The following is a 23,772-nucleotide window of genomic DNA, read 5'->3' as shown; positions in this document are numbered from 1 at the left end:
GAGCCTTACTATACGTCGTGCTATAGGTCCACCACTACGCATATCCGGTCCCGGGCGAGAAAACTCTAGAAACCGAACAAGGCACACAAGCATGTCCTTGGGGCACAAGCACATGCATACTGACAGGGATATCCCGGCTATGTATAATTCACTGCTTTACAGAGAATTCCTGCCACTCAAATACTCGGTCATTGCCCTGTTGCGTAGTCTTTGACACACCAACAACTCAATGAACAGCCGGTAGAGTTGACGCAACACGACCAAGCGTAAGAATAAAAGTTCCCGGTGGTTGAGCCACGTGAGCGCCATTGGCTTTACGACAAGAGGAGCGACTGATAGTCAGAGCTCTGACAGCCAGGTCATGCCAGTCCCAGTATGATCTCCGCGTGGAGAACCCAAGCATAATGCACGGCGGCATAAACACACAAACATTCCGGCAATGGATAGCCAGATGCCTGTCAGACGGTCCGCCGCCTGGCCACCCTTGCTCTGAAGGCCAACTTTCAAAACGACCGCATGCGGATGAAGCGGCGCCGGTATGGAGAAGGATACGAAGAGAGTGGTGCCTGAATGAGCAAATCTCGCATGACTGTCCACACGCTATTTGTGGCATTAATCCATTATCGGGGCGCTCAGTAGGAGCAAAGAGCATTTCTTGCACTCTTGGTCTCTCTGCTATCTCGGGAATTCGACATAAGTCTGAGCATTCTGGCAAGCCTGTACTTCATCTAAATGACACAAAGCCGCGTTGGATCCGTGCCACCCTCCTCCATTGTGAGTATATAATGCACGGATATACACATATTCTAGGCACACGACTGCGTTAGATTCCTCGAGGTCTGCATTATCCAACTACACAGTGCAGTATGGAACTTACCGACTTCCTCCCTTGCGCCAAGTAATAAGTATTGCGCAGTACTTATACATGCTACCGGTGGGAAATCGTACCATGCCGCGAGTTGCCAACCCCAGGCTGCCATTAGCTTCTGCGGGAGATCGCCAATTGAGCCAGTAATCGTCAATTTCATGTACAAGTAGTGGTGACCCTACTTTCCCGTTACGAGAAACGGGGAAAGGAAGAAAGCTAATGTGCCTTGATGGCTGTCGGGTCAACTTCGTTGTTCATTTCTCGACGTCCATCCGGCTGTAGTCACACGGAGCTCATAGTGATACATGGACAGCGTGTGCAAATTGTACACTGTATGTCTATATATACATACATAGCAGATAGACCACTTTATTCCCCTGGTATGTTGAGATCATCCGGATCATACAATGGGCCACGCTGCTTTCAGGCTGGTGGATGATGACAGTCGCACGCGCATGCAGCGCACTACACGCACGGATTGTACATATCTTATACCGTACAGCACAAGTAGGCCAGGCTTTGTCAACGTTGGGACGTTTCCTCTCTACATACTTTGGCTAGACACATGCGACAGATCAGCTCAGGGGCTCTGCCTCCACCCCTGGTCCACTGGCCCGCCAATGGCTCTCCTGTTGACTCGTATATTGGGTTACGGCAACGAACAGCCCGTTCGGCCTCGCGGGAAGCGGAACGGGATCTATGTCACTACATGTACTGACAGAGATGGCTGACTCGTGCCACTTTGGGTATACAAACCATATTTCTCACACTGGGTGGACTCCAAACTCCACAAGCCTTTGCCCTCTACTCTGTATACACAAAGAATTCTTGGAGCCCTTGTTTTCTCAGTAACTTTGCTAACTACTGTATAACTGTATTACGGCCAGGATAACCGGCCCATGAATTTGCTTGCCGAGCCTGCCAAGTGGGGGACTCGTAGGCCGGTGAGTCTGGCGGTACGATTGCTCTCGTCTTTTCTCTGGCCGGCTCGAATTCAGCTCCTGTTCATCTGCATTCTTTTACTTTTGATTTCATGACTTGTTTTGAACTTGGCGAGGACACATTCATGACTTAGTCTGGACAGCACAGCTTGCGTACTACGTCGGACCGTTCTCTAAGTAGTCTTGTGTTCATTGTCATTTTGTTTCCTTGGCGTTATTTCCGTGTTACTTCGCCGTGACCGTCTATTCGGCTTGGGCTTTGAGTCTCAGTGTTGTTTTCTGACATCACTCATCACTGCATAGCTATTTATAGCTTCTGGTGAGCATGCCAGGCGGAACAGCCCACTCTATCCCAGCTTGGCCTGCTGATTCCAAGTAAACACGAAGATGTCAGGGCCGTACGGCTCAGGGGTTAATTCTTCGTAAAGCTGAAGAAGCGCAACGTTGCGGATCTGTTCCTCTTTGCAGAGTAAAGGGACTAATGTTCGCTGTCATCACGAACAAGAGTTTTCGACTCGACTATGCTCCGCCAATCACGGAAAAAACAACTGGCGTTGGGGTTCAAGGATGACCCAAGAGCATGCTCTGCAAAATTTCCCGCGGAAAAAGGACCGAAGGCTTTGGGCTTTCTTACCCCGGCCACCAGCTTTTCTTGGCACCGGCTGATAAGATTGCGAGCAGGGTTAAACCAAGAAGACGTTTTAGGACGAAATGTTTACACAAGCATGCTCAAGTACTGACTGAGAAGCAGATCTTGTGAAAAGCTGTCCAAGATTTCTGTACCGAGCACTCTCATGGCTGGATTGTCGACACCAGTAGCGATTGAATTTAGAGTACGCATCAGCGGTGTTCTGTCCATTCCCTGTAGGACGGATGATTGCAGCTGGCCATGCAAACCTACCTAACCAATGTTCCAGTGCCCCACTGCTGGTGCTTGTGTTCTGCCGACGGCAAACCCTATCGATGATTCTGAGCGGGCTGCTACTCGGCAACGGACCTCCTGGTGCATCATTGCCTCATCATCTTGTTAACCTTCAGACTAGTCACCTCTACCCAGGATAATGAACCAACTCAGGAATAGTTACATCGGTAAAGCAACCAATTAAGCCCAGCGTGACTTCGGACGGCGAGAGGGGCGGCTTAAGGCAGAACCATGTTGTCATTGTGTGTGTTACACGCATTATGCACGTGGAAAAAGAAAGCACATATACTCTTGGCGGGCAGCCCTAAGACGTACCTGACATAGTTATGCTGTGAATTATGGTGAGAAATACCAGGCTGTAGAGGTCGATCGTCAGTTAGGCCTGTTACTCATATCGAGGCCGAGCATGGTGCTGCTATCGACATAACCCCGACCTACCCTAGATGATTAGCCCCGTTGCACCCGACTCCTGCCATTGGCGCCCCATCTCCCTTTTGTCCTGTCTCGGCAAGGGCCTCGAGCGGCTCATCGCACGGCGTCTAGCGTGGGCCTCGGTCCATTTCGGCGTACTACACCCACAACAAGCCGGCGCGCTCCCGAAGAGATCGGCCGTGGATCTCGTTGCTGCCTTGATTCATGACATCGAGGAGGCATTTGCCTGCAAGCAGGTTGCAACATTGGTGACTTTGGACATTCAGGGCGCCTTCGACACAGTCCTCCGCAACAGATTGATCCTTCGCCTACGGGAGCAAGGGTGGCCACCGAACCTCGCGCGATGGGTCGGCTCGTTTATGCAAGACAGGTCGGCACGCATCCGCTATCAAGATATCGCAACGAATTCATCGCCTCTCCAGTGCGGGCTGCCACAGGGATCGCCAGTCTCGCCGATCCTCTTCCTACTGTATACGGAACCAATCTACCGCTTGGGCAGCTCAAAAGGGCGTTTCGGCTATGCGGACGACACTGCCATCCTTTGCGTCGGCGATAGCCTGGATGAGACGTCCGCCGAAGCATCTCATCATGTGCGTGAGCTTGTATCGTGGGGCGCCGCCAACGGGATCTCCTTCGACCCTGAGAAGACAGAAGTGATGCACTTCTCTCGAACGACGCCCAAGACGGCGCCGCCAGTGCTCCATGGCGAATTTGAGAAACGGCCGGGCCGGGCGATGCGTTGGCTCGGCGTCTGGCTCGACAGCACTCTGTCTTTCAAGACTCATGTCGAGAAATGGACGGCCAGCGCAAGCAGTCGCCTTCCATCTCAGGAGACTGACAAACACCAGGCATGGTCCTCTACCGAGCGCTGTGCGACGAGCGGTCTGCGCTTGCGTCATTCCAGTGCTGCTCTACGCGGCGGAGGTCTGGTATCCTGGTTCTACGCGCCCGCGCTGGACCAAGCCGGGCAAGGAAGGACCGTCCAGGATCGGACACCTCGTAAAGAAGATGAGCAAGGCACTCTACACATCTCTTCGGGCTATCCTGCCAGTGTGGAGAACTACACCAACGAATGTTCTGCACCGGGAGGCAGGGATACCGCCGGTCCCTCTGCTGCTCGAGGCGCGCCGGACTGCATTTGCTGCGCGTCTCAAATCCCTGGACGAAGCTCATCCGCTCGTGAAGCGCACGTCGAGGCCAAAAGCCCCTATACTGAATGAAATGATCAAGCTGAAGTACCAAAAGCAGCCAAAACCCTTCCGGACTAGGCTGCGGCGCTCCGACGAATTGCTACCAAGCTGCCCAAGGCCTGCCTTGCTGCAGCGCGGATTTGTCGAAGAGCAGACTGCGCCTCTGCAGAGTGCATCGAAAATGAGACGGCGAAGAAATTTCGCGATTGGCTCCAGGCACTATCGCCCCGAACTCTGGTCGTCTATTCCGACGGGTCCCGTTCTACCGAAGGCCACGCCGGATATGGCTATGTTGTTCATCGGGACGGATCCACCGTCTTGCGCGACAAGGGCCGTCTCGGGCCCGCCGAGATTTTCGACGCTGAGGCGAAAGGTGCGTTGAGAGGTTGAAGGCTGCGGTGAGCCTTCCAGAAACTGACCGCATCTTTGTCTGCCTCGACAACCTCGCGACCGCAACATGCTTACGGGCACGCCGAGCGACTCCTCGCAAGAGGTCTTCCTTGAGTTTCAATCTTTGGCGCGAAAATACGGAGCTGTGGAGGTCCATTGGATCCCCGGCCATGCTGACATCCCAGGCAACGAGGAGGCTGATGCTCTGGCAAAGGCGGGAGCATCACTGCCAGAACCCGCTGATAACGTCCCGACGCTAGCGCACCTGCGAAAGATTGCCCGACAGCAGCCGGAAGAGGCTTTCAAGGCCTGGTGGGAAGCCTCTGCGCCGGAGCGATACAGAGACCTGAGGCTTAAAGCCACAACCAGCTGCCCGTCAGAATTGGCGCTCTCGGCCCCTGCTTCGTAACTTGCTTGCAGCAAGAACCCACCATGGGGATTTTGCTGACTACCACGAAAGGTTTGGTCACGACAATGCGCGACTGACGTGCTCGTGCGGAAGACGAAAAGAGCCAGCACACATCTTTTACTGCAGAAAGGTTGCGCCACGGCATCGTATGCGGCTTGCACCTTGGCCGGCTGCAGCCATCAACCGCGCAATCGGCAAGGACTTTGACAAATTCGTCAGGCTGGCGAAAGCGAGCTCCTTCTTCGGAGGGATCTGCCCACGCCACTAGACGGTCATCATTCTCCTCTCTCACCCTACCTTTCCTCTCAATCCTTTCTGTTACCTGCTCCGATCTCGGGCGGCGTCAAGGTCTCGCGACCATGCGATCGCCGAGGTCATCAAGGGCTGCAAGGCCCCAGAAGCAAATTGGCTGATCTGACCACGGGACAGCTTTCTTCATGCCTGGACGTCCCGCTGACGGGCAACAGGTTTGTCATGAGCGCCGTTGAGCCGATGAAATGCTGGATAGTGGGTGAAGTGTACGATATGTAGCATGTAGACACCTGCTAGCTCAGCACGTCCTGTGCTCCCCTGCGGAGACCTGAGCGACCAAAAGTTGCTGGACGGAAAATACACTAAACTAAACTAAACCGACTCCTGCCATTTTCCAGTTGTTGCATCGAGGGTACATAATTTAAGACATCTATGTTGTTCGAGACTGTTCCGTGACTGTAGTGGCGAGACTTGGCCACTGTGTGCAGTTGATCTGACACTGCGGGCAACACTCACAACGCTCGGTTCATTTGATTCGGACTCAAGGTCAACGTTTCCACAAGTTTTAGTGCTTACCGGCCTAAATGAAAGGACTGGTCCGGGAAGATATCTAGCAACGAGTCGAGCGTTTACCGAGCGGCTTAGCCATGCGTCTCCATCACGACCGAAGCCACCGTGACACTCTTCTTGCAGGCCATCCATTTTTCGAAAGGCATGTCTCGGAATAAGACCGGCCTGTGCATCAACACTTTGCGCCGGGTCCTGAAAACGTATAGCAGCCGGTTGGAATGCAGGATGAAATCCCCCATGTCCCGGCCAAGACTGTACATCCTGACACAAATTCTGTCAAGATCGTACTGTACTGGATACCAAGTACGAATTCGACGCGTGAGCTTGAGCCGTCTACACGATGCAGGACCGGCAAGCTAGATATCATGGTTGAAAGTGAGTCCGTACATATAATATTGCCGATCATACATTAATCAGGAAGAAAACTGCTACTTGAAGTCCATTAAACTTTCAGGGCCGACAGTCTGGATTGATCATGCTGCACACATGCAATTCGAACTTCACGGGAGACCTAGATCTTATGTGGCTGATGCAGACACTTGGCCGCCCTGCGAAAGGAAAATACAAAACAGTCCCCTGTATTCGTAAAACTTGCTTGAATACAAGACGGCGCCAGATACTTCTTGGTTAGCCTAAGAGTCGGCCACGAAATACAGGTCGAGGGGTTCGACAAGGAGCCGGGATCTGGCATCCAAATCCATCGCAAAGTGTCGACTTCGTTGTGGATGCATTTGGCCCTCTTTGACGACCAATGATGGGCGATCAATATCGTTCCTGAGCTGCCTGCCGCATCTCTTCCTCACGATAACTAGCAGCCCGAGACAATGGATCGAGGGGAGGAGTGGGTTGCCGACGGTTACCGGTCGAATCTGCTTCGTACAAAAGAAAACGTTCCATCCCCGCACCGCAAACTTACGCTCAGCTTTCGCCTCTATGGGTGGTTTCGGTCTTGTGTCCGTGAAAGAGGCAAGTTGCAGCTTCGCAGTGAAAATCGGGTTGAGCGGGCAGAGGAGGCCACGGGTCGATGCCCCGGATTGAAACTGCTACAGAGATGTGCGCTCGTAATGCGGTTATCGTGTTACATGTAATTTATATACCCAGCTCGTCATCCAGTTGGCCAAATCGCAGTGAATTGATTACCCAGTTCGTGAGGCGCGTGCAACGACATTCATCAGCCACTTCTCCGTCTTGCTGTCTGAAGCTTCGAGGGCCAGTCCAGAAGTCACCCAATAGCTCCGGAACGGCTTTTGACAGGGGCGCTGCAGTCATTGGCAAACGAAGCCACTCTGCTCCGCAAGCTGTGGAGTTGTGTGGCTCTCTCAACCCTTTTTTGCCTCTCTGCACGACTGGAGGCTAGTCCTTTTCATCATCCAGTGATTACAAATTTGACAGCAAGGGATTTCCCATCATTCGACATGTCCATATAATTGTTACGAAACGCCGTTGTCCAGTCTAAGTCCCTCATGCCGAACCATAATACTCCTGTCGTCTGAACTTTTCGAGCCTCCGCATAAATGTCGCTGTCCTATCTACCTGGTAGTGGTGTACTAGACTTGGTCCATGTCTCAACTCGGCTGATTCAAGCAGTGAGCACATGGAGTTGGCCGGGAAAAGGCCCAGTGTTGCTAGCCACACCACGCCGCTCGATCAACGGGTGCCGCAAGAGCAACTGGACATCCATTGACATTGCGGAAAGACGAAATTAAGTGAGCTCATGGATGCTTTGTTCCGAAATCGCATCATTTGTCACGAGAAATTTAGGCCGACGCTGAACGCTCCAAACGGCATGGCCTCAGTGAGACAGAATCTCAGATGGCCAGTGAATCGACAGATCTCTGATCGTTGCCCAGCCCGTTGCAAGCCTGTCCCCAGGTCTGCAGTGGCATAGAGCGACAGTGGCCTCCAGCACAGGAATGGCAATCCCCGCAGCAGAGGCCGTCGACGGCGTCGCTGCACTGGGCCAAGAGTGAACTGGAACTAGCTTCTGCGGCTGCATTGCTGGTGCGGCTTCAAGGGCAAGAACACGTATCGAGAGGGGCACACATTTTCTGCTGCAGCATGTAAGCAGTGAAAAGGTAGTGGTGTGGCAATGGTTCAATCTGATTGTGCCGGGGCTTGGGCAAAGACAGTCGGTTTGAGAACCCCGGCCAAGGGTCAAACGGAACCCATCTCTGAAAGATGGACAGACTTGAAGTGAAGACCCTTCCGAACCAGCAAGAAACCTGAGAAGATAGCGGCTACTTACGTCATGGTGGTTTATTTGCACGTTGCAGCTTAACCTTGTCGCCGAGTTTAGTCTTGAGTTCATGTCTTGACCTTTGTCTCTGCACGAACGACTAGTCCAGGGGAAGGGAGAGAGCACCTCGCCTCGACTCAAACTAGCTGCTGCCACGGCAGCGAGGACTAGCTAGCTAGCCTCCTATATTTCACGTGCCGCACTCCGGCAACCGGCATGCCAGCTAGACTTGCGCTGCCAGAGTGATTGGCGTGCTAAGCTACGACGGCAAAAGTGGAATGCTCCCCCAGGGCGACTGGGCCGGCAGCTTGGCTTAGCGTAGCTGTTCTGTTTGACACTATCTTGTCAAGGGAGTCTCTGGTGAGCACTCTATTCCCCGCTTCCACGAAAGATTCTCCTCTTTTCGAAACTTGCCGCTCTTGTTCAAATTCCTAGTAGCGGCTTCCCGCCTCCCGCACCATCGGGACCGACACCATGCTGGCCCATATGGCTCTGCCGCTCTCTTTCTCCAGCCTTAGGCTGTCTGCTACTCCTGGACGCCTGGGCTGCGGATTCCAGCCTCCATAGCAGAACTAGTCGGGACATTCCAGCAAAGCTATGCCCTGCGTAACCTAGGTCGAACAGAATGGACTCGACCGAGTCTTGTAATCGATGGATGGAGTCGAACAGAAGAAGCAGAACAGGTTGCCATCCGACTATAAAGTGAGCCCAGACGGACCCCCAAACCAACTCTTCTCCTCATCAGCTCACCATCACACGCTTCAGTGACACAGCAAAGCCTGAGATCTAGCATCAGCCACATCTTCCCGACTGGTCTTTGATTGTTAGGTTTTCAACCTCTTTTTTTCCAACGCGGCAAAATGAAGTTCAGCATTGCTGCAGTCGCCCTCCTCGTGGGCAACGGCTTCGCCCTCACCCAAGAGGGCCAGGCCGTCGCCGACAAGCAGGCCGTTGGCGTCCAGGAGACGCCAGAGATGAACGAAGCCCACGATATCCAGGCGGGTGGCTATGGTTACGGGAACGACCAAGGCCAAGGGGACAACCACGGTGGAGCCGGCAACCACGGCGGAGACGGCAACAACGGCGGAGACGGCAACAACGGCGGAGACGGCAACAACGGCCACGGTGGCAACCACGGCCACGGCGGCGACCACGGCGGAGTCGGCAACTACGGCGGAGCCGGCAACCACGGCCACGGCGGCAACCACGGCGGAGACGGCAACAACGGCCACGGTGGCAACCACGGCCACGGCGGCAACCACGGCGGAGACGGCAACAACGGCCACGGTGGCAACCACGGCCACGGCGGCAACCACGGCCATGGCGGCAACCACGGCGGAGACGGCAACAACGGCCACGGTGGCAACCACGGCGGAGACGGCAACCACGGCGGAGTCGGCAACAACGGCCACGGTGGCAACCACGGCCACGGGGGCAACCACGGCGACTTCGGCTTCCAGCACGGCCCCACGGGCTGCAAGGATGACGTCCGCCGTATCAAGGCCACCCTCAAGGCCCTCATCCGGCAGGTCGATAGGCTCCAGTGCGAGAGCTGCCACAGGCCCACGCCCATCAAGCCGACGCACTACCCGACACCGACGAGGAAGCCTTGTGCTACTCCCACTTGCGGCAAGCCCGGTGTGAAGTTCAACCGCTATTCGAACCCCTTCATCAAGGACTTCAGCAGCAGCTACAAGTCGTTTGACCTCAGATACTTCCTGAAACAGAAGCCTCTTGAGTCCGGCGTCGTCACCGACATTGCGCTCATCTCGGACGCCAGAAACAAGACCTACGCAAACGCCGCCATGGAGTACCGGACGTTCCTCTTCGCCTGCCAGAGTGGCAAGTACAAGTTCTATTCGCCTAAGTCTGACGATGTCACCCTCATGTGGTTTGGTGATAAACATGTTAAGTATCCGACCCGCGAGAACGCCGATATTGTTCAGTTCTGGTATGGCGAGAACAAGCCGCAGACCATCTACAAGGATATCAAGGCCGGTGTCTACTATCCCATCCGCATTCTCTGGGGCAACACCAACGGCGCCGGCTACCTGAACCTCGACATCTATGCTCCCGACGGCAAGAAGCTGACCGGCAGCAACGAGGGCAGCTACGTCGTCACGGAGAACTGCGAAGCCAGCAACCCGTACGGCGACAAGGCCAAGACTGCTGATCACCACAAGCACAAGCACACCAACACCCACCCTCATCCTCACCCTCACCCTCACCCTCACCCTCACCCTCACCCTCACCCTCACCCTCACCCCCACCCTCACCCTCAACCCCACCCTCAACCCCACCCTCACCCTCACCCTCACCCTCCCCCCAAGTACACCAAGCCCCAACCCCCGATTGGCGGCTATTAGTAGCCTAATAAAGGCTACTAATCGATGAATCCCATAGTAAATGCTCATGCTTGGCCGGAGGACCTCATGATAATGCTCATGATAATGCACGCTCGCTTAGATAGGACAAAACAAACACGATCCTGCTTGGTGGCTCAGCCACTTCTCCGGGCTCAGAGGGGGATAGCGGGCCGCTTGCTTAGATAGGACAATGTGAACTCGTTATTGCTTGCCAAAGATTCTTCTCTACCTCCATAAAGTGACTGAACATTAGCACGTAGCCTTGTGGAAAAGGACACGAACAAAAGGGCGGGGGGGGGTATCTACCCTCTCCGGATGGGTGCTTCGGTTCAAGAGCGCGACAGACCAAAAAATGCTTGTTACAAATGCTTTTACTTGGTTGGCAGGCGAGAATTTCCAGCCCAGTGACCACAAAGGGAGGTGGAAAGGTATGCAGAGCGCCGGCTTTGTTCAACCTCTGTAGAATCCACACGCTGTCCACTTGTTTTTAGCGTCGGTTTGCATTTCGAACTGCGCCGTTTCGAATCGATTTCTTTCTCGTGGCTGGAGTTCCGCAGCTGTGCGAGACCTGGGAGCCCCTTTTGAAAGGGATCAAGTCAGCAACGTGCAGCAACAAGTAAACGGTGACGGAGAAACATGTGGCTCGAAACTTGAACAAGATTCAAGCGTGGCGACGCAGGAAAATGGCGCGAAAGGGGGTGCGTGGAAGCCAGGATAATCAAAAACCCGCGTGCATGTTTTGTCGTCGCGTTGGGGGGAGACGGGGGTGGGAGCCGAACGGGCAACCAGAGCCACATCCCGGCCGCGGTCAAAGGACAGAATCACGTCCGCCTAGCAAGAAACCTGGCAGAACCATGCGAGAAGAGGGTGGAGGTCGGGCGTGGCGAGTCTCTGCGGCGTCTTTCAAAGCGCTGGGGGGGGAGAAACAGCGCTCGTGGGCGCCTCAGGCCTCGAGGCAGGCAACAGGAACGAGATTCCACAAAAGGTTTTTTGAAGAAGCACACAAAATAAACAACGGGCATGACGCGAGTAAAGGTGCTTTGTCGTTTGGCGTTCGGGGCTGTCTTGTTGTGTGCTGGCAGCTGTTCAGCCGGTCACTCCCCCCCCCTGGACCAATGAAGCCCCAGCAACAAGGTTGCCACTTTCCATCCAATTCATTGGCCCTGGGCTGTTCTTTGGCTGCGTCTCTCTTGATCACCAGGACGTCCCAGAGCTCGTTTGCACGAAACTCCTACTTCAACTACAACAGCCCGCCCCCTCCATTCTTCCTTTTCCTCCCCTCTCCTCCACCACCCTCCTCTTAGGTCTCTTTTCTCTGCCACAACAGCACCCCTTTCCCTGATAACAACCTCTCCTTGCTACACGGGGCCCTCCACTAAGCTCTCAACCTCTCTATTGCTTCGCTTACCCACTCATCTCGGCTGGTACCGTTCACACGTCTGGTTCTTGCCGCCGCCGGCCTGCGTTTCACACGGCACTTGGGTCTCGATTCAAACTTCCGCAATGAGTGCACCTCCATCTCATCTCTCGAGTGCTGTCATTCCAGAGACTTGGCAGTACCACAAGGTTGACTGTGCGTTGTGCGGCGTCTTCCTGACGCGACAAGTACCACGACAGCCCGTGGACAAAAGAAGTGGCAGAGTCGACGAACAGGGTGTCGCCCATGACTTCTTCGAAAATCGAAATACGGAGACACTCTGGCTAAATCACGTACGCCTGCTGGGAGACGACCCGGCCAGCACGTACCCTTACAAGTAGGTGACCCCGATCCAGACTCACTTGTATCCAGGGCAACCTGTGAAACTGGTGAGGGCAAGACTCTGACCAGCCAACTTCTCCAGTGTAACCTTGTCCGATCTTGCCGGAGATGATGACCAAGAAGAGTCGTCATTCGAGACTGCCACCGGTCTGTCGCTCAAAGCGTAAGTCAAGGCCGCAAGAGACGCGAAGAATTCGGAGCATATCTGAAACGGCGATACTAGATACTACCGCTGCGAAGGGCATCCTTACTGGGTGCCTTTCCATGAAGACTGCTACGAGCTTCTCCGCACATATGTGGGTGTGCCGGAGCTTGACAAGGAGATACTGCACGATGCTCTGTCGTCCTTGAGCAATGACGAGGATAGCAGCAGAACGTGGACAAAACTTAACATCGGCTACGAAGGAACCGATAAACTCGATGCTTGGAGTTTTGTTCCGTTCCTTTCGGGCCTGGAGCACCTTGCCATGTCCCCCGTGGCCATAAAGCCCCTCGACGTCTATCTCGCCGCACTCCCGCGCCTTCAAGACTCGCACGGATACCAGTACCCAAGCAGGGTCTTCACGGTCAGATACTCTGATCCATTCACCCGCCTAAGTGCGGAGGTGCTAGCCATGATAGCATCCCAGATGGACGTTGTGACGTTGATGCAGTGGAGAAGGGCCTCGGCGATGGCAGCAAACTGCCACCTCACCAACACATCCTGGAAGATACGCCTCTTCAAGGATATGCCGTTTCTGCGCGGCCTCATTGAACCAGGGCGCTACGAGAGACAAGGCCCAGTCGACTGGGCGCAAGTCTTCAAAGATCTTTGGGGGGCCAGCAAGCTGTCGGGGAAGACCCAGATGCATGGGCTCTCCAACCGCCGACGCATTTGGGAAGACCAGTGTCCCGTTCTTGCCAGGGAGTATGAGTTCATGCGGGCTGGCAAGAATGTCAACCTCAGAGCGCTCATTCCCCAGCTTGAGAAGGTCTCCATGCAAAGATCCGGCTGTCTCGTGTTTCCCGAACCTCTGAAAAGGTCGATATACACACCGACGCTTCTGAATAACTTGCCGGAACTCACGACAATCGAGCCGAGTCTGATGATTGTCTGGACCGACCTGGGAACTCTGGCCGCCATTGACATCCTCCAGAATGACTGGATGGAGTCCTTTGCTCACCGCTACAAGGAAGACGACCCCCGTTGTGAGCGCAAGGCACGTTGTGAAGTGGTGAAGATTCCCAGGAATGACTGGGTGACGGGTTTTACCTTTTTCATCCACCACCACGAATTCAGAAGCAAAGAAAACGTGCGCGAGTCTCCTGAACCGGACGAGGAGGTCCCAGAAGATCAAGACGACGAGTCTGAAAAGGGGCAAGAACTGGACGATCCGGAACCATTGCCGGTGCTTGGCGATGACGGAGAGGAAATGGACGTCGGAGAAGACGTGGACGAAGAAGAAGCGCAACGGTACGACGAGGACGACGAAGAGTCCGACGTGATTCCGGGCGGACAAACCCTGGCCTCATGTCGGGCATCACAGTTGAATCTGGCACCGCGGTACGACTACGAGCGTCGTATTGTTGGCCTTGAGGTTCACCTCGCCACGGGAGACCGCATCCGGCTGGGCCACGAGACCAAGGAGAGCCGCATGGTACACGTCGACGCCGACAGTTTCGTCGTCGGCCTGTCGACCAAGCGCCGCACCATCCGAGGCATTGTGGCCCACGTGGACCTCATACACACGCCCATGACGGTACTCAACTGTCCCGACATCAGCCGCGTCATAGACCTGCGGTGGGCCGATCATGAGTTTGATCCGTGCCAGCTCACGTGGAGACCGGAGCCGCCGCCGGCCGACATGCGCCTCTGCAAACCCGTGCTCACAGGAGACCAGAGCCGCGATTTTTTGCACGGGGAGGTGCTCATCCTGGGCAAGTCCGAGGAAGAGCTGGCGAGAATTACCGCCATTCACGCATCCGTGAGCCCGCTGTGCTTCCAGGTCGACTACCACGACGGCTCGTCTCGCCGCATTGGTGCCGCCCTTGGAGACCACGCAGACACGTTTTCCATTGATGGCCAGAACGGCGAACGCATCATCCTTGTATTCGTCGCACCCCCCGCGGCCGGCGGCTGGGGCATACGCATCGTCACAAACCGCGAGCGCCAGATGAGTCTTGGGTGGCCAACCATCGGTCACGAGGTCCGATTCCCGCCAGAGATCCTGCCCGGGGAACTGCTTCCTGTGCTGAGTGGCATTTACTTGTTCTGGCGTACCAAACTGGACGCTTTTGGCACTCCTTTCTTGGCTGGCATTGGTTATATGACTAGGAATCACCAATACGTCGAGGAACCGACGGGTTTGGTAATGGCGGAGGATACGGCGTTCGGCCTCGATGAAGATGCCGGGATTCCACTAATTCCAGCTTGGGCAGCCGAGCTGTTTCCGGGTGCCTTTGACTATCAAGGTCTCTGATCCCTTGCGGCACCATGACGCCTATCGGAAGAGGCTTTCTTTTCCTTTGTCTTTGTCATTTGATTCTTCGTCTTTTGCCGGATCATGGGGGGCATACACCAGGCGTGAGCCACATCACCGTGCGTTCGTGCATTGCCCCCCTGTGCCTCCTGGACTTGAGAGAATCCCTCATTCTCCGGTGCACACGAATCAGGATGACGGGTTCGAGCTCATGCACTCGGAGATGAGAGAGAATCAAGAACGCATTCACGGCTCTAGGGGAAAAGTTCGGGGGTAGAGAGTCGCATTCGTGTTGCCAGTTGTTGTCTGAGAACTGGCCCTTGGCATGATGGAGGACTCAGACATAGCAGAGCGTGCGTAAGCGCATGACTTTGACCACAGATAGTCAAGCCATCAATCCACTAAGTTGTACGGAAACAAATTCGTCTTCTCCTCTGGAGAACCGAGTGGGACATACACAGAGTTGAAGTACTCGTTAAGTTTCAACAGCGGCATCAGAGATTGGAAAAGCCTTTGATTTATGTCCCGAGAACAAACCACTCCGAAGTTGTCCTGGATAATTTGTCGCCTGTTTTTGTTAAACATGGAAGGGGACGAACCTCATATTCCCGTTCGCGAGCCCTTCACTAGGGGCATTGTCTTCTATCTCCCAAATCACCTTTTACAACGCAGTTCATGAACAGATTCGAGAACCTAATATTGGAAAGCATTGATTCAAGTCAAAAAAAGCGCAAGACTCGTAAAGGGGGGCGGAGCCTTGCCGGCTTTGTCATTGCAGCGTCCACACTTCAACCCTTATATTCAAGCAGACAGGCACTCCATCTCTGGCAAGGTCTTTTGGCAAAGTCAATGAGGTCATGGTATCGTAACGGATCCAGTGTGCATACGGCACAACCAGTCTCAAGACGAAGCAGTGTTTTTTCCATCAGCACAACATCAACAGACCTCCGGCGACAAAAGCGCCGGCGACATACAAGGCGCCGGCGGCAGAGACGCCACCAAACAACTGCACGCCCGAGGCGCCACTGCGCTGGGAGCTGGCGGTAGGGCGGCTGCCGCTGGCCGATGCCGTTGCGCCTCCGCTGGAACCGCTTCCTGTGCTTCCGGTGGCCTGGGGACCGCCGGTCCGAGTCGCCTGGGAGGTACCAGAGGCACTGATGCTCTGAATGACACTCGTGGCCGCTGGGCTGTATCGCGCGGTGCTAACGGCACCGCATCTGGACAGGAAGGTTTGGGCGTCTAGAGTCGCCCGTCAGTAGCCATCGGCCTGGAAGTGGCTTGGAAGTGGCTTTGTAGAGCTCATTCCCGCTCCTTGATCATCCTTGTGTGTATCTCTCTTCATTTGGGCTTCCAAGTCGCCGTCAAACGTAATAAAGGGGCCATATCGAGGAACCAAGGGGAGAGAGCCAATGCAATGGGACAAAAAGCTTACCCCTGATATCCTCAGCATCAGCATCGTCATTGTTGCCCCGATTCGTGGCGGGATTTTGGCGGATGCAGTCCATGCAGAGGGGGAAAATTGTGCGCACGACGGCGGTGTCGGCGCAGATGCAATTTGTCTCGTCGGTCTGCTCGTTGGGGCCATCGCGGGCGTCGCACCTCCTTTCGAGATCATCGATGGGAGCGCACATGGCCCTACAGGCGTTGGGGACGTCCAGGGCCTGGGCGGCGAGCAGGAATGGCGCAATGGCTAAGGCGATCTTCTGTCCAGTGTACATGATGGACGGGTGCCTTTGAGATACAATGGTGGTGCTTGTTGTAGATGAGTGACTATGGTAGGAGCGTCGTCGATAGGAGAGAACCCGGCGCGGTGCTTCAAGGTCAATGGGACAGTAATATCGTCTTCGGGGGACCTGAGACAGCTGAAGTAATGTAGAAGAATGAAAGGTTTAAAATATGAACATGGAAGGGTTGACAATGATTGCGGAGAGCAGGTTTCGGACAGCAGTCGATGGACGCGGGTGAGGCTTGTTATATGTACTTGGTAGGCATGTGTGCATGCTGCCCTTGCAATCTACGGAGCCGTGCAGGGAAGGGTCCTTTGTATGCCTCTAGGGGTATGCTTTGGGTTGGGGGCGGTTCAATGCCGAGAGGAGAAGCCAGGGGGTGAAGGCATCCCTGCTGCCATCGTCAGTCGGTCTAGCGAGCATACGTCACTGTTTCTTGCACTGAATGTAAAAAGGAATGAGGGATCTACATGCATCCAGCACAACTCAGTCGCTGCAGGTACTTTCGTAGCTGAGCCGATGCGGTCAAGGGTGGCTTTGTTCGAGTGCGTGTCTCGTCTCAACTTGCTACCTGACGGAAGGGAGAGGAAAGTGTGACTTTGCGCTTCCCTCACTCACAGCCATGATACTATATTTAAGATAACACTCTTGTCATGAAGCCTAAGGAATACCTGTAGTAATGCATCGGCTCCTGGAGCGCGCATGTTTGAACTTACTCTGATTGAGGTCAACTCTTGGCAACTCCGCACCGGCGACTCGCGCCGTTTGGGCCGGCTACCTTCTTGCGCCCAAAAAGCCGGAGAGGACTATTTATGTACGCATGAGGAAAGGCAAGGGTTCCTTGCTCAAATCCCAAGCTTGGAGGGCTGCCCTTTTTTGGCTCTCTTACACTACACCGTCCTTCGTCTTGTCTTTCATGGACCGGACCCCATGCTAGACCCATTCCAGGAAATGCCCGACTCTGGATCCAGGCAGGTAATTATTCAAGTCAGCGCGGGGTGGGTAGCGGAGCACTCGGCCGAGCTCCTGGTCAACCATAGCGTATTAGTCGGCCGGACAAGACGTAAGCTCGACTTACGTCGACTATATTTGGTGGTTTGGCAAGCTAAATGCAATATGCAAATAACATGAGAGCGAGCATTTGACGTCTTCCACGTCTAGGCAATCGTTAAACTCTCTGTCAGAGGGATGCTAGCCCAGTTTCGCGCGGCTTGGCATCGGCGAGGGCCCCGGACAAGCAAAGCGGAGACGACCTTTGAAGCCAAGCCGCCCTCGACATGGGGAGAAGAGGAAAGGGGGGACAATCATCATAACATGGGGCCAGGGCTGAGTGTCCCCCCCTCCCCGGATCACCCCCCTCTGACAATGCTCTTCAAAACGCTCCCTCAAATGCCGATGGAAGCAGTCAGTCGTCACTCTTCCGCGTCCTTCGGGCTCCGTTCAGGCTCTTTCAATGGGCTGTCAAGGGTACCCAATCATCCATTTATTCGGGGCAGCTAGTATTATTGACCAGCGTCCTCAACAGCTCTGCTGTCGTGGCACACGACGTTGCCCAAGACTGCCTCGCCTTATTTAAGCGCGCTAACGCACATACTCGCTGGCGGAGAGTCAGTCGTGATAGATACATGGCATGACTCGCTCCCTATTCAGTTCCATCTATTCTCGAAATAAAGCTCCTGTCCGTTTCCTCTTCGACCAGTTGGGACTCTAAAAGCACGCGAAACATCGCGGATTCTGTCATACACGAAAAGACTATTCGCTCTTCCTGCTCGTCGGGCCAAAACACGTCCGTCCGCCGGCTTGCAGATCGGGAGACGAAGTCGTCGCCGACTTGCAGCTGAATCCTCTTTTCCATCTGGTTTTTTTACCCTCTCTTGTTTCTGCCCAATATCCCAGGGACTCTGACACCTCAGCATTGTAGGCTACCCCTCATGTCCTCGTCACGCATTCCATCATCATCCACGCGTCCAGGGCGGAGTACATGCACGGCGGCGATCGTGGCCCCCAACATTTGTACAGTATTCCCCAGTCCTCTGTCATCGCTAGTCTCCCATCCTCCCAGGGCAACGATCGTGGCCCGTTGCCAAAATGTGCGACAAGAGGGAAAGAAAAGGGTCATGAAATGCGACGTCTTGTCGTCTCCTCCCCACCCTCAACCGCTTGGCCAGTCCGCCTCGATTCATCTCTGGTGTTTTCCAATGCTTTGTGGCTGTGAACGATGGCTGAGTGGGGAACACCAGACAAGCAAACGACTCCGCATTCTATTTCGGGGTTGTGACTTCTTTTACTTGGTCCATCTGCAAACGCCACAAGGTGCAAACCAAAACACAGGCGACATCAGGCAAAGCTAAATAGCCCCCGTTTCTAAATCTGTATCTGCTGCTCCTCTTGCTCCCGATCTCTCTATCGTTCCGATGTTCATACCCGACGCCTCTTACTCGTGACAACACCTTGACCAAACCCCGTTCTCCTTGCCATCGAGATGGAGCGCAGCCCCATTTTGTCGGTCAATGTCGGTCCCAGCAACAGAAACTCCCCGGCCGCGCGTATGTGTGGCACAGCAAAGTTTGCCCCAATGTGAACCGGACTTGACGCAGCATGGGATGCTAAGGACGAATCCTAGCCCGTCCACACAACCGGCGGCTGGCCTTGGGCTTCGCAAGTCACGTCCGCTGTCTCATCTCTGCCTTGATTCTCGTCACAGTGCCGGGACCGCCGTACACAAGTCCCGTGTAGACCATGGCCACGCTCGCGCCGGCGTTGAGCACATTTAACGCTTCCTCGCCGTTTGTGATGCCTCCCGTCGCAAAGATGATCTTGCGCCCGTCGCTGCCGCCGCCTTTTGTCGCACCCGCCTTGGAGCTGAGCGACTGCGAGTCCAGGAGCTTGCGATATCTCGTCACCAGATCCAGGGTGCGGCCAAACATGGCGGGGCCGGAATAGCCCCCTTGCTCCATCATGGCCATCTGCTCCTTGCCGGTAAGCTTGAGGCCTTGCGGGACCAAACCTGTCCGTCTCTTGGTCGTGTTGCCCACAATGACACCGTCGACGCCGCTCACGTGGACGGCTTGCACGATGCCTTCCATCTGCGCGTCCTCATCCTCGTCCGGGGACACTTTGACCATGACCTTGGGCCGCGTCTTGCGATCCGTTTTTGATGCCTCATCCACCACGGCGCTGAGTAGCCTTGTCAGGGGCTCGGTTGCTTGCAGGTCTCGGAGGCCCGGCGTGTTGGGGCTGCTGACGTTGACGACCAGCACGTCGGCATAGGGGGCCAGCTTGCGCACGCAGTAGACGTAATCCATGGCGACGGCCCTCTCGTCCCTCTCGTTGGTCTCCTTGTTCTTGGCTATCTGCACGGCCAACAGGCGTCCCGGCTGTAAGCTCCCCGGGGGGACTCCCGCCTGGCCATCGAGCACGTCTCTCTCGCTCAATCCTAGCGACCGCGCGAATCTCCGCAACCGATCTCGAAGGCGATGGGCCACGTCGTCGGCCCCCCGAGAGTTGAGTCCATACCTATTCACCATGCCGTCGAGCGCGGGCACTCGAAAGACGCGCGGTTTGGGGTTTCCGGCTTGTGGGAGCGGCGTGCAACCGCCAATCTCAACGACACCTGCGCCCAGAGCGAAGAGCGCGTCGGGAATCTCGCCGTCCTTGTCGAGGCCCGCCGAGATGCCGACGGGGTTGCTCAGCTGAGCGCCAAAGACAGGCGCCGAAAGTTGCGACGTATCAAGCGAAGAGCCGCGCTCTCGAGGGTGAAGATTCAGCTGGTACAGGAGCTTCATCATGGATGTGCCGGCGTGGTGGGCATCCTCGGCATCGGGATACGCCAGTCGTAGCAGCGGCGGCACGACCCATCGGTAGATGCTGGCTCGCGTATCGGTCGCATAGAGGTAAACAATGGACAATGAAGCCGCCAGGGCGCTCCCGTACAAGACGACTTTTGCACGCCCTGCCGAGTTGCTGGCGGACGACGTCGAGGCATGCCGACAGGGGGGTCTCGCGGGTTGCAATCGAGCTCGGGCGGCACGCAGACGGGAGGTCGACTCGGCGGTTCTGAAGCCGACGCGTGCTGCTACCGTTGAGGCTGGCATGATGGGCAGTGGACACGGGGCCGTGTCGGCTCCCGGCGACGAGCAATGGCTGGCAGTCGGCGATGTTGGTCGCTGATGATTCGGGAGCATTGTCGGCTTCCGGCCAGATCGAACCCCACTAGCAGAGCGCGCCTACCGTGGCACAGTGTTGGGTCATTTGATCTTCAGTCCGCACTGTGTCTCCCATCTCCATCTCGTGGGCCAACCATTTACATTAGCCTCCAAGTTGCATGGCCAGCCACGACCTTCTGCAAACAGCAGCTCGTCCAGTGCACCCAAATCCCCATGGCCTCTGCGCGTCCCCAGGATCCCGTGTGTGCGGAACCACCTCCCCCCGTGCGGGAACTGGCTCGTGCTTACCGGAGACTGCAGCATCACGAAGACGAACAAACCCCCTTTGACGACGTACAGTACGTGCAATTCAACGACGCCGATTACCGTCTCGTCGGTCTTTTCAGCAAGGATGACCCGGCGAACCCCGGCGAAGGTGGTTGATGTGCAGCAGCCTCAGCCAATCACAAATCACGGGCGGGCGTGGAGACGTCTCGAAGCAGGGCAAGCGAAGGAACTTGCTAAGCTGACGATTCTTCGGAGCGGTACTCCGTCTCGTACTGTACAGTACCGAGCAAGCCACGGCATGCTTGTCGGATGCTTGTCGGTGCCTTGCCTTGCAGTGCCAGTCTGACGCGTCGGGATCCTCGCCTGCGATGTCTGTCCCTGACACAGTCCATGATGTGACCTCGCGGCGCCTATCACCGCCGTACCGCTACCTACCACCACCTCTATCGAGTCTCGGTCTCATCAAATGCTGACATGCCGTCGTTGCTCCATGCCACAGTGCTCGTGGGCATCCAACTCAGAGCGCCCTGACTGACCTCCGAGGTGGCGGAAATAAGCTCTCCCGCTCCCCGGCACGCCGAGCTTGCTCTAACCAAAAAGCTGGGAGTCCCGTCAGAGTCGTTTTCTGGGGGTGGCTGCGCAGTCTCGTGAATGCGGCGAGCTGCATGGCACCAGCGACAGGCCAACACCGGAGTGTCTCCTTCGAGCCCCCGTCCCCACGCCATGCCCAACCTGCTCCTCTCGTCCTCTGCGGTGATAGACACCAGAACCCATCCCGGCATCGCGAGCCCCAGCAGGGACTGCATCCCTCATCCCTCTCCGCCGAGTCGCATCCATGTTCAGCCAGTACTACGTCGGCGTCGCCTCCGCCGCTCCCCATCGGGCTCCCAAGCTGAGCCATAAAAAGTCGCGGTACGGATGCCAGCGATGCCGACAACGGAGAGTCAAGGTGAGCAGCCTCGCTCCGTCACCCGGCTAAGCCAGGGCACCGGACTTTGTCCTGGCTCTGACTCGGCCCGCCTGCTGCTTGTCGGCGCCCGGGCGTTGTGCCTAGTGCAATGAAGCAAAGCCCGTCTGCGACAATTGCGAGCGGCACCGGGCCGCTTGCTTCTACGACCGTGTTCCCCCCCGCGAGCCCTCCATGGTCCCGGCCGCCCCGTTTGGCTCTGGCACGGCTGAAGCACGTGTCGCGGCGGCCATCAGTCGGCCGGCCGGCAGCGCCGACCCGGAGGATCCGCCCGAGACGAGGGATCGCCGGCTCATGGAGCTCAAGCTGATGCTTCGGTACGTTACGGAGACGGGCGGCACCATTGCCATCGACGACAAGACCCGCTTCCTGTACTGCACCCATATTCCCGAGCTGGCCCTCAAGTCGGATGCCTTGCTCTACTGCATGTATTCGCTTGCGGCCCTGCATTTCGCCGCCTCGGACAAGAACAAGGAGCCGGCCGTCGCCGACGCGCATCGCAGGTACCTCTCCATGGCGCTGCGGGAGCACAACAAGGCGCTGGCGAGCATCTGCGCCGCCAACGCCGACGTCGTGTGTCTGACGTCGAGCTTGTTCCGCGTCTGCTCCTTCACCTTGCTGCAGGAGCGCCCGAGGCAGCCGTACGAGCCGCCGGTGGAGTGGCTGATGATGAATGCGAGCACGACGGCCGTCTTCCTTGCCGCCTTCAAGATTGTCGGGGACAACCCACAGTCGGTGGCGTACAAGCTGCTGCACACGAGCCCCGTCATCAACGACGAGGGCGAACGGTTCGGCGAGATGCGGCGCAAGGGCCTCGAGTACATGCTGCAGCGCGATGCCAGGCGAGACGCCGACGAGCCGTGGGATGCCGAGATTCAGGACGCCTACGAAACGACGCTGAGCTACCTCGGGGGCGCCGTCGAGGCCGTTAGGAAGGACGAGGTGGCCGAGGTCTGCAGGAGGTTAATCATCTTTCCCATGCTGGTCAAGGGGAGGTTCATCGAGCTGGTTCAAGAAGGGCACCCGCGGGCCATGGTGCTCCTGTCGTATTACTTTGCTCTGCTTTCCCTCTATAAGAATGTCTGGTGGATTGGCGGGGCCGGCGTCTATGAAGTGCGCTGCATCGCCAAGTCGCTGACGGGCGACTGGCTGGCCATGACCAAGTGGCCGTTGGAGGTGGTGGAGAGCGGCAAGGTGCCTCCACTCCTCAACGGCGACGACGGCTAGGGACTTGGCTTGTTTTATGGCTGGGGACGAGTCGACAGGGACGGGGCGGTGTGCTTTATGATTCTCCCGATATGCATCTCGTTTTCGTTCTCTCTTTCGGTCCCGCCGAATCCGTCCCAGTGGTCGGTTCTGGTGGAACAGGACGACAATGGTCGGGCTGAATGACGTTTCACGGCCAACGAGCTGAGGCACGGACAACGAATGAGATCCGAGAGGCGCCGGTGTGTGACGAGCACGGAATTCCACCTCATGCACATAGCTGTCTTGTCTAATGCGTGGCTTGAGTCCTACGAGGCGACGGACAGACTCTCCGAAGTACTTACAGTGCTTGGTAGTCTCGGCACATGCATCTCGATTGCTCACCCCGCTGTCTCACTTGCCCCTTCTTTGCCGGGCGTATTAATTATTACTCATCCTTCTTCATTGATTTCCATCTCTATCATCTAGGGTAGCGGTCGCATCAGCACCTGCAGGTGTCGCTATTCCCAAGAGCCAAAGAAGACACCATGATTAAGGCGCTCGATATATCCCTCGTTTGATGAAAGGCGGCATCGAGCTGAAGCAAAATGCCGACTGTAGAATGCTGTAAGCTTCATTGGCCACAGGCAGTCGGGGTAGTTAAGT

The 23,772-nt window shown here is 56.0% G+C and overlaps 7 protein-coding genes across 7 annotated transcripts; 5 read left to right on the top strand and 2 right to left on the bottom strand.

Annotated features, from left to right (window-relative positions):
• Nucleotides 1–4,810: 4,810 nt before the first annotated feature.
• Nucleotides 4,811–5,152, top strand: HRG_01958 (RNase H domain-containing protein; the record flags this gene model as incomplete). Its single annotated transcript, XM_044860429.1, has 1 exon — nucleotides 4,811–5,152. The coding sequence occupies one exon, from the start codon at nucleotides 4,811–4,813 to the stop codon at nucleotides 5,150–5,152; it is 342 nt and encodes a 113-aa protein (XP_044724062.1).
• A 3,918-nt stretch (nucleotides 5,153–9,070) lies between these two features.
• On the top strand, nucleotides 9,071–10,576 carry HRG_01957 (GLEYA domain-containing protein; the record flags this gene model as incomplete). The annotated part of the gene is made up of 1 exon (XM_044860428.1): nucleotides 9,071–10,576. One exon carries the CDS (start codon nucleotides 9,071–9,073, stop codon nucleotides 10,574–10,576), a length of 1,506 nt encoding a protein of 501 aa, XP_044724061.1.
• A 1,503-nt stretch (nucleotides 10,577–12,079) lies between these two features.
• HRG_01956 (uncharacterized protein) lies at nucleotides 12,080–14,794 on the top strand (the record flags this gene model as incomplete). Its single annotated transcript, XM_044860427.1, has 3 exons — nucleotides 12,080–12,330; nucleotides 12,418–12,498; nucleotides 12,559–14,794. The coding sequence occupies 3 exons, from the start codon at nucleotides 12,080–12,082 to the stop codon at nucleotides 14,792–14,794; spliced, it is 2,568 nt and encodes an 855-aa protein (XP_044724060.1).
• A 925-nt stretch (nucleotides 14,795–15,719) lies between these two features.
• Nucleotides 15,720–16,512, bottom strand: HRG_01955 (uncharacterized protein; the record flags this gene model as incomplete). The annotated part of the gene is made up of 2 exons (XM_044860426.1): nucleotides 15,720–16,033; nucleotides 16,227–16,512. The coding sequence occupies 2 exons, from the start codon at nucleotides 16,510–16,512 to the stop codon at nucleotides 15,720–15,722; spliced, it is 600 nt and encodes a 199-aa protein (XP_044724059.1).
• A 2,672-nt stretch (nucleotides 16,513–19,184) lies between these two features.
• On the bottom strand, nucleotides 19,185–20,615 carry HRG_01954 (dihydroorotate dehydrogenase domain-containing protein; the record flags this gene model as incomplete). The annotated part of the gene is made up of 1 exon (XM_044860425.1): nucleotides 19,185–20,615. The coding sequence occupies one exon, from the start codon at nucleotides 20,613–20,615 to the stop codon at nucleotides 19,185–19,187; it is 1,431 nt and encodes a 476-aa protein (XP_044724058.1).
• Nucleotides 20,616–20,900: 285 nt separating this feature from the next.
• HRG_01953 (uncharacterized protein) lies at nucleotides 20,901–21,110 on the top strand (the record flags this gene model as incomplete). The annotated part of the gene is made up of 1 exon (XM_044860424.1): nucleotides 20,901–21,110. The coding sequence occupies one exon, from the start codon at nucleotides 20,901–20,903 to the stop codon at nucleotides 21,108–21,110; it is 210 nt and encodes a 69-aa protein (XP_044724057.1).
• Nucleotides 21,111–22,095: 985 nt separating this feature from the next.
• Nucleotides 22,096–23,148, top strand: HRG_01952 (fungal specific transcription factor domain-containing protein; the record flags this gene model as incomplete). Its single annotated transcript, XM_044860423.1, has 1 exon — nucleotides 22,096–23,148. The coding sequence occupies one exon, from the start codon at nucleotides 22,096–22,098 to the stop codon at nucleotides 23,146–23,148; it is 1,053 nt and encodes a 350-aa protein (XP_044724056.1).
• Nucleotides 23,149–23,772: the final 624 nt, after the last annotated feature.

Source organism: Hirsutella rhossiliensis (genome assembly GCF_020360975.1).
Source record: "Hirsutella rhossiliensis strain HR02 chromosome Unknown scaffold00002, whole genome shotgun sequence".
Lineage (NCBI taxonomy): Eukaryota > Fungi > Ascomycota > Sordariomycetes > Hypocreales > Ophiocordycipitaceae > Hirsutella > Hirsutella rhossiliensis.
This window is presented reverse-complemented; position numbering and strand designations above follow the sequence as displayed.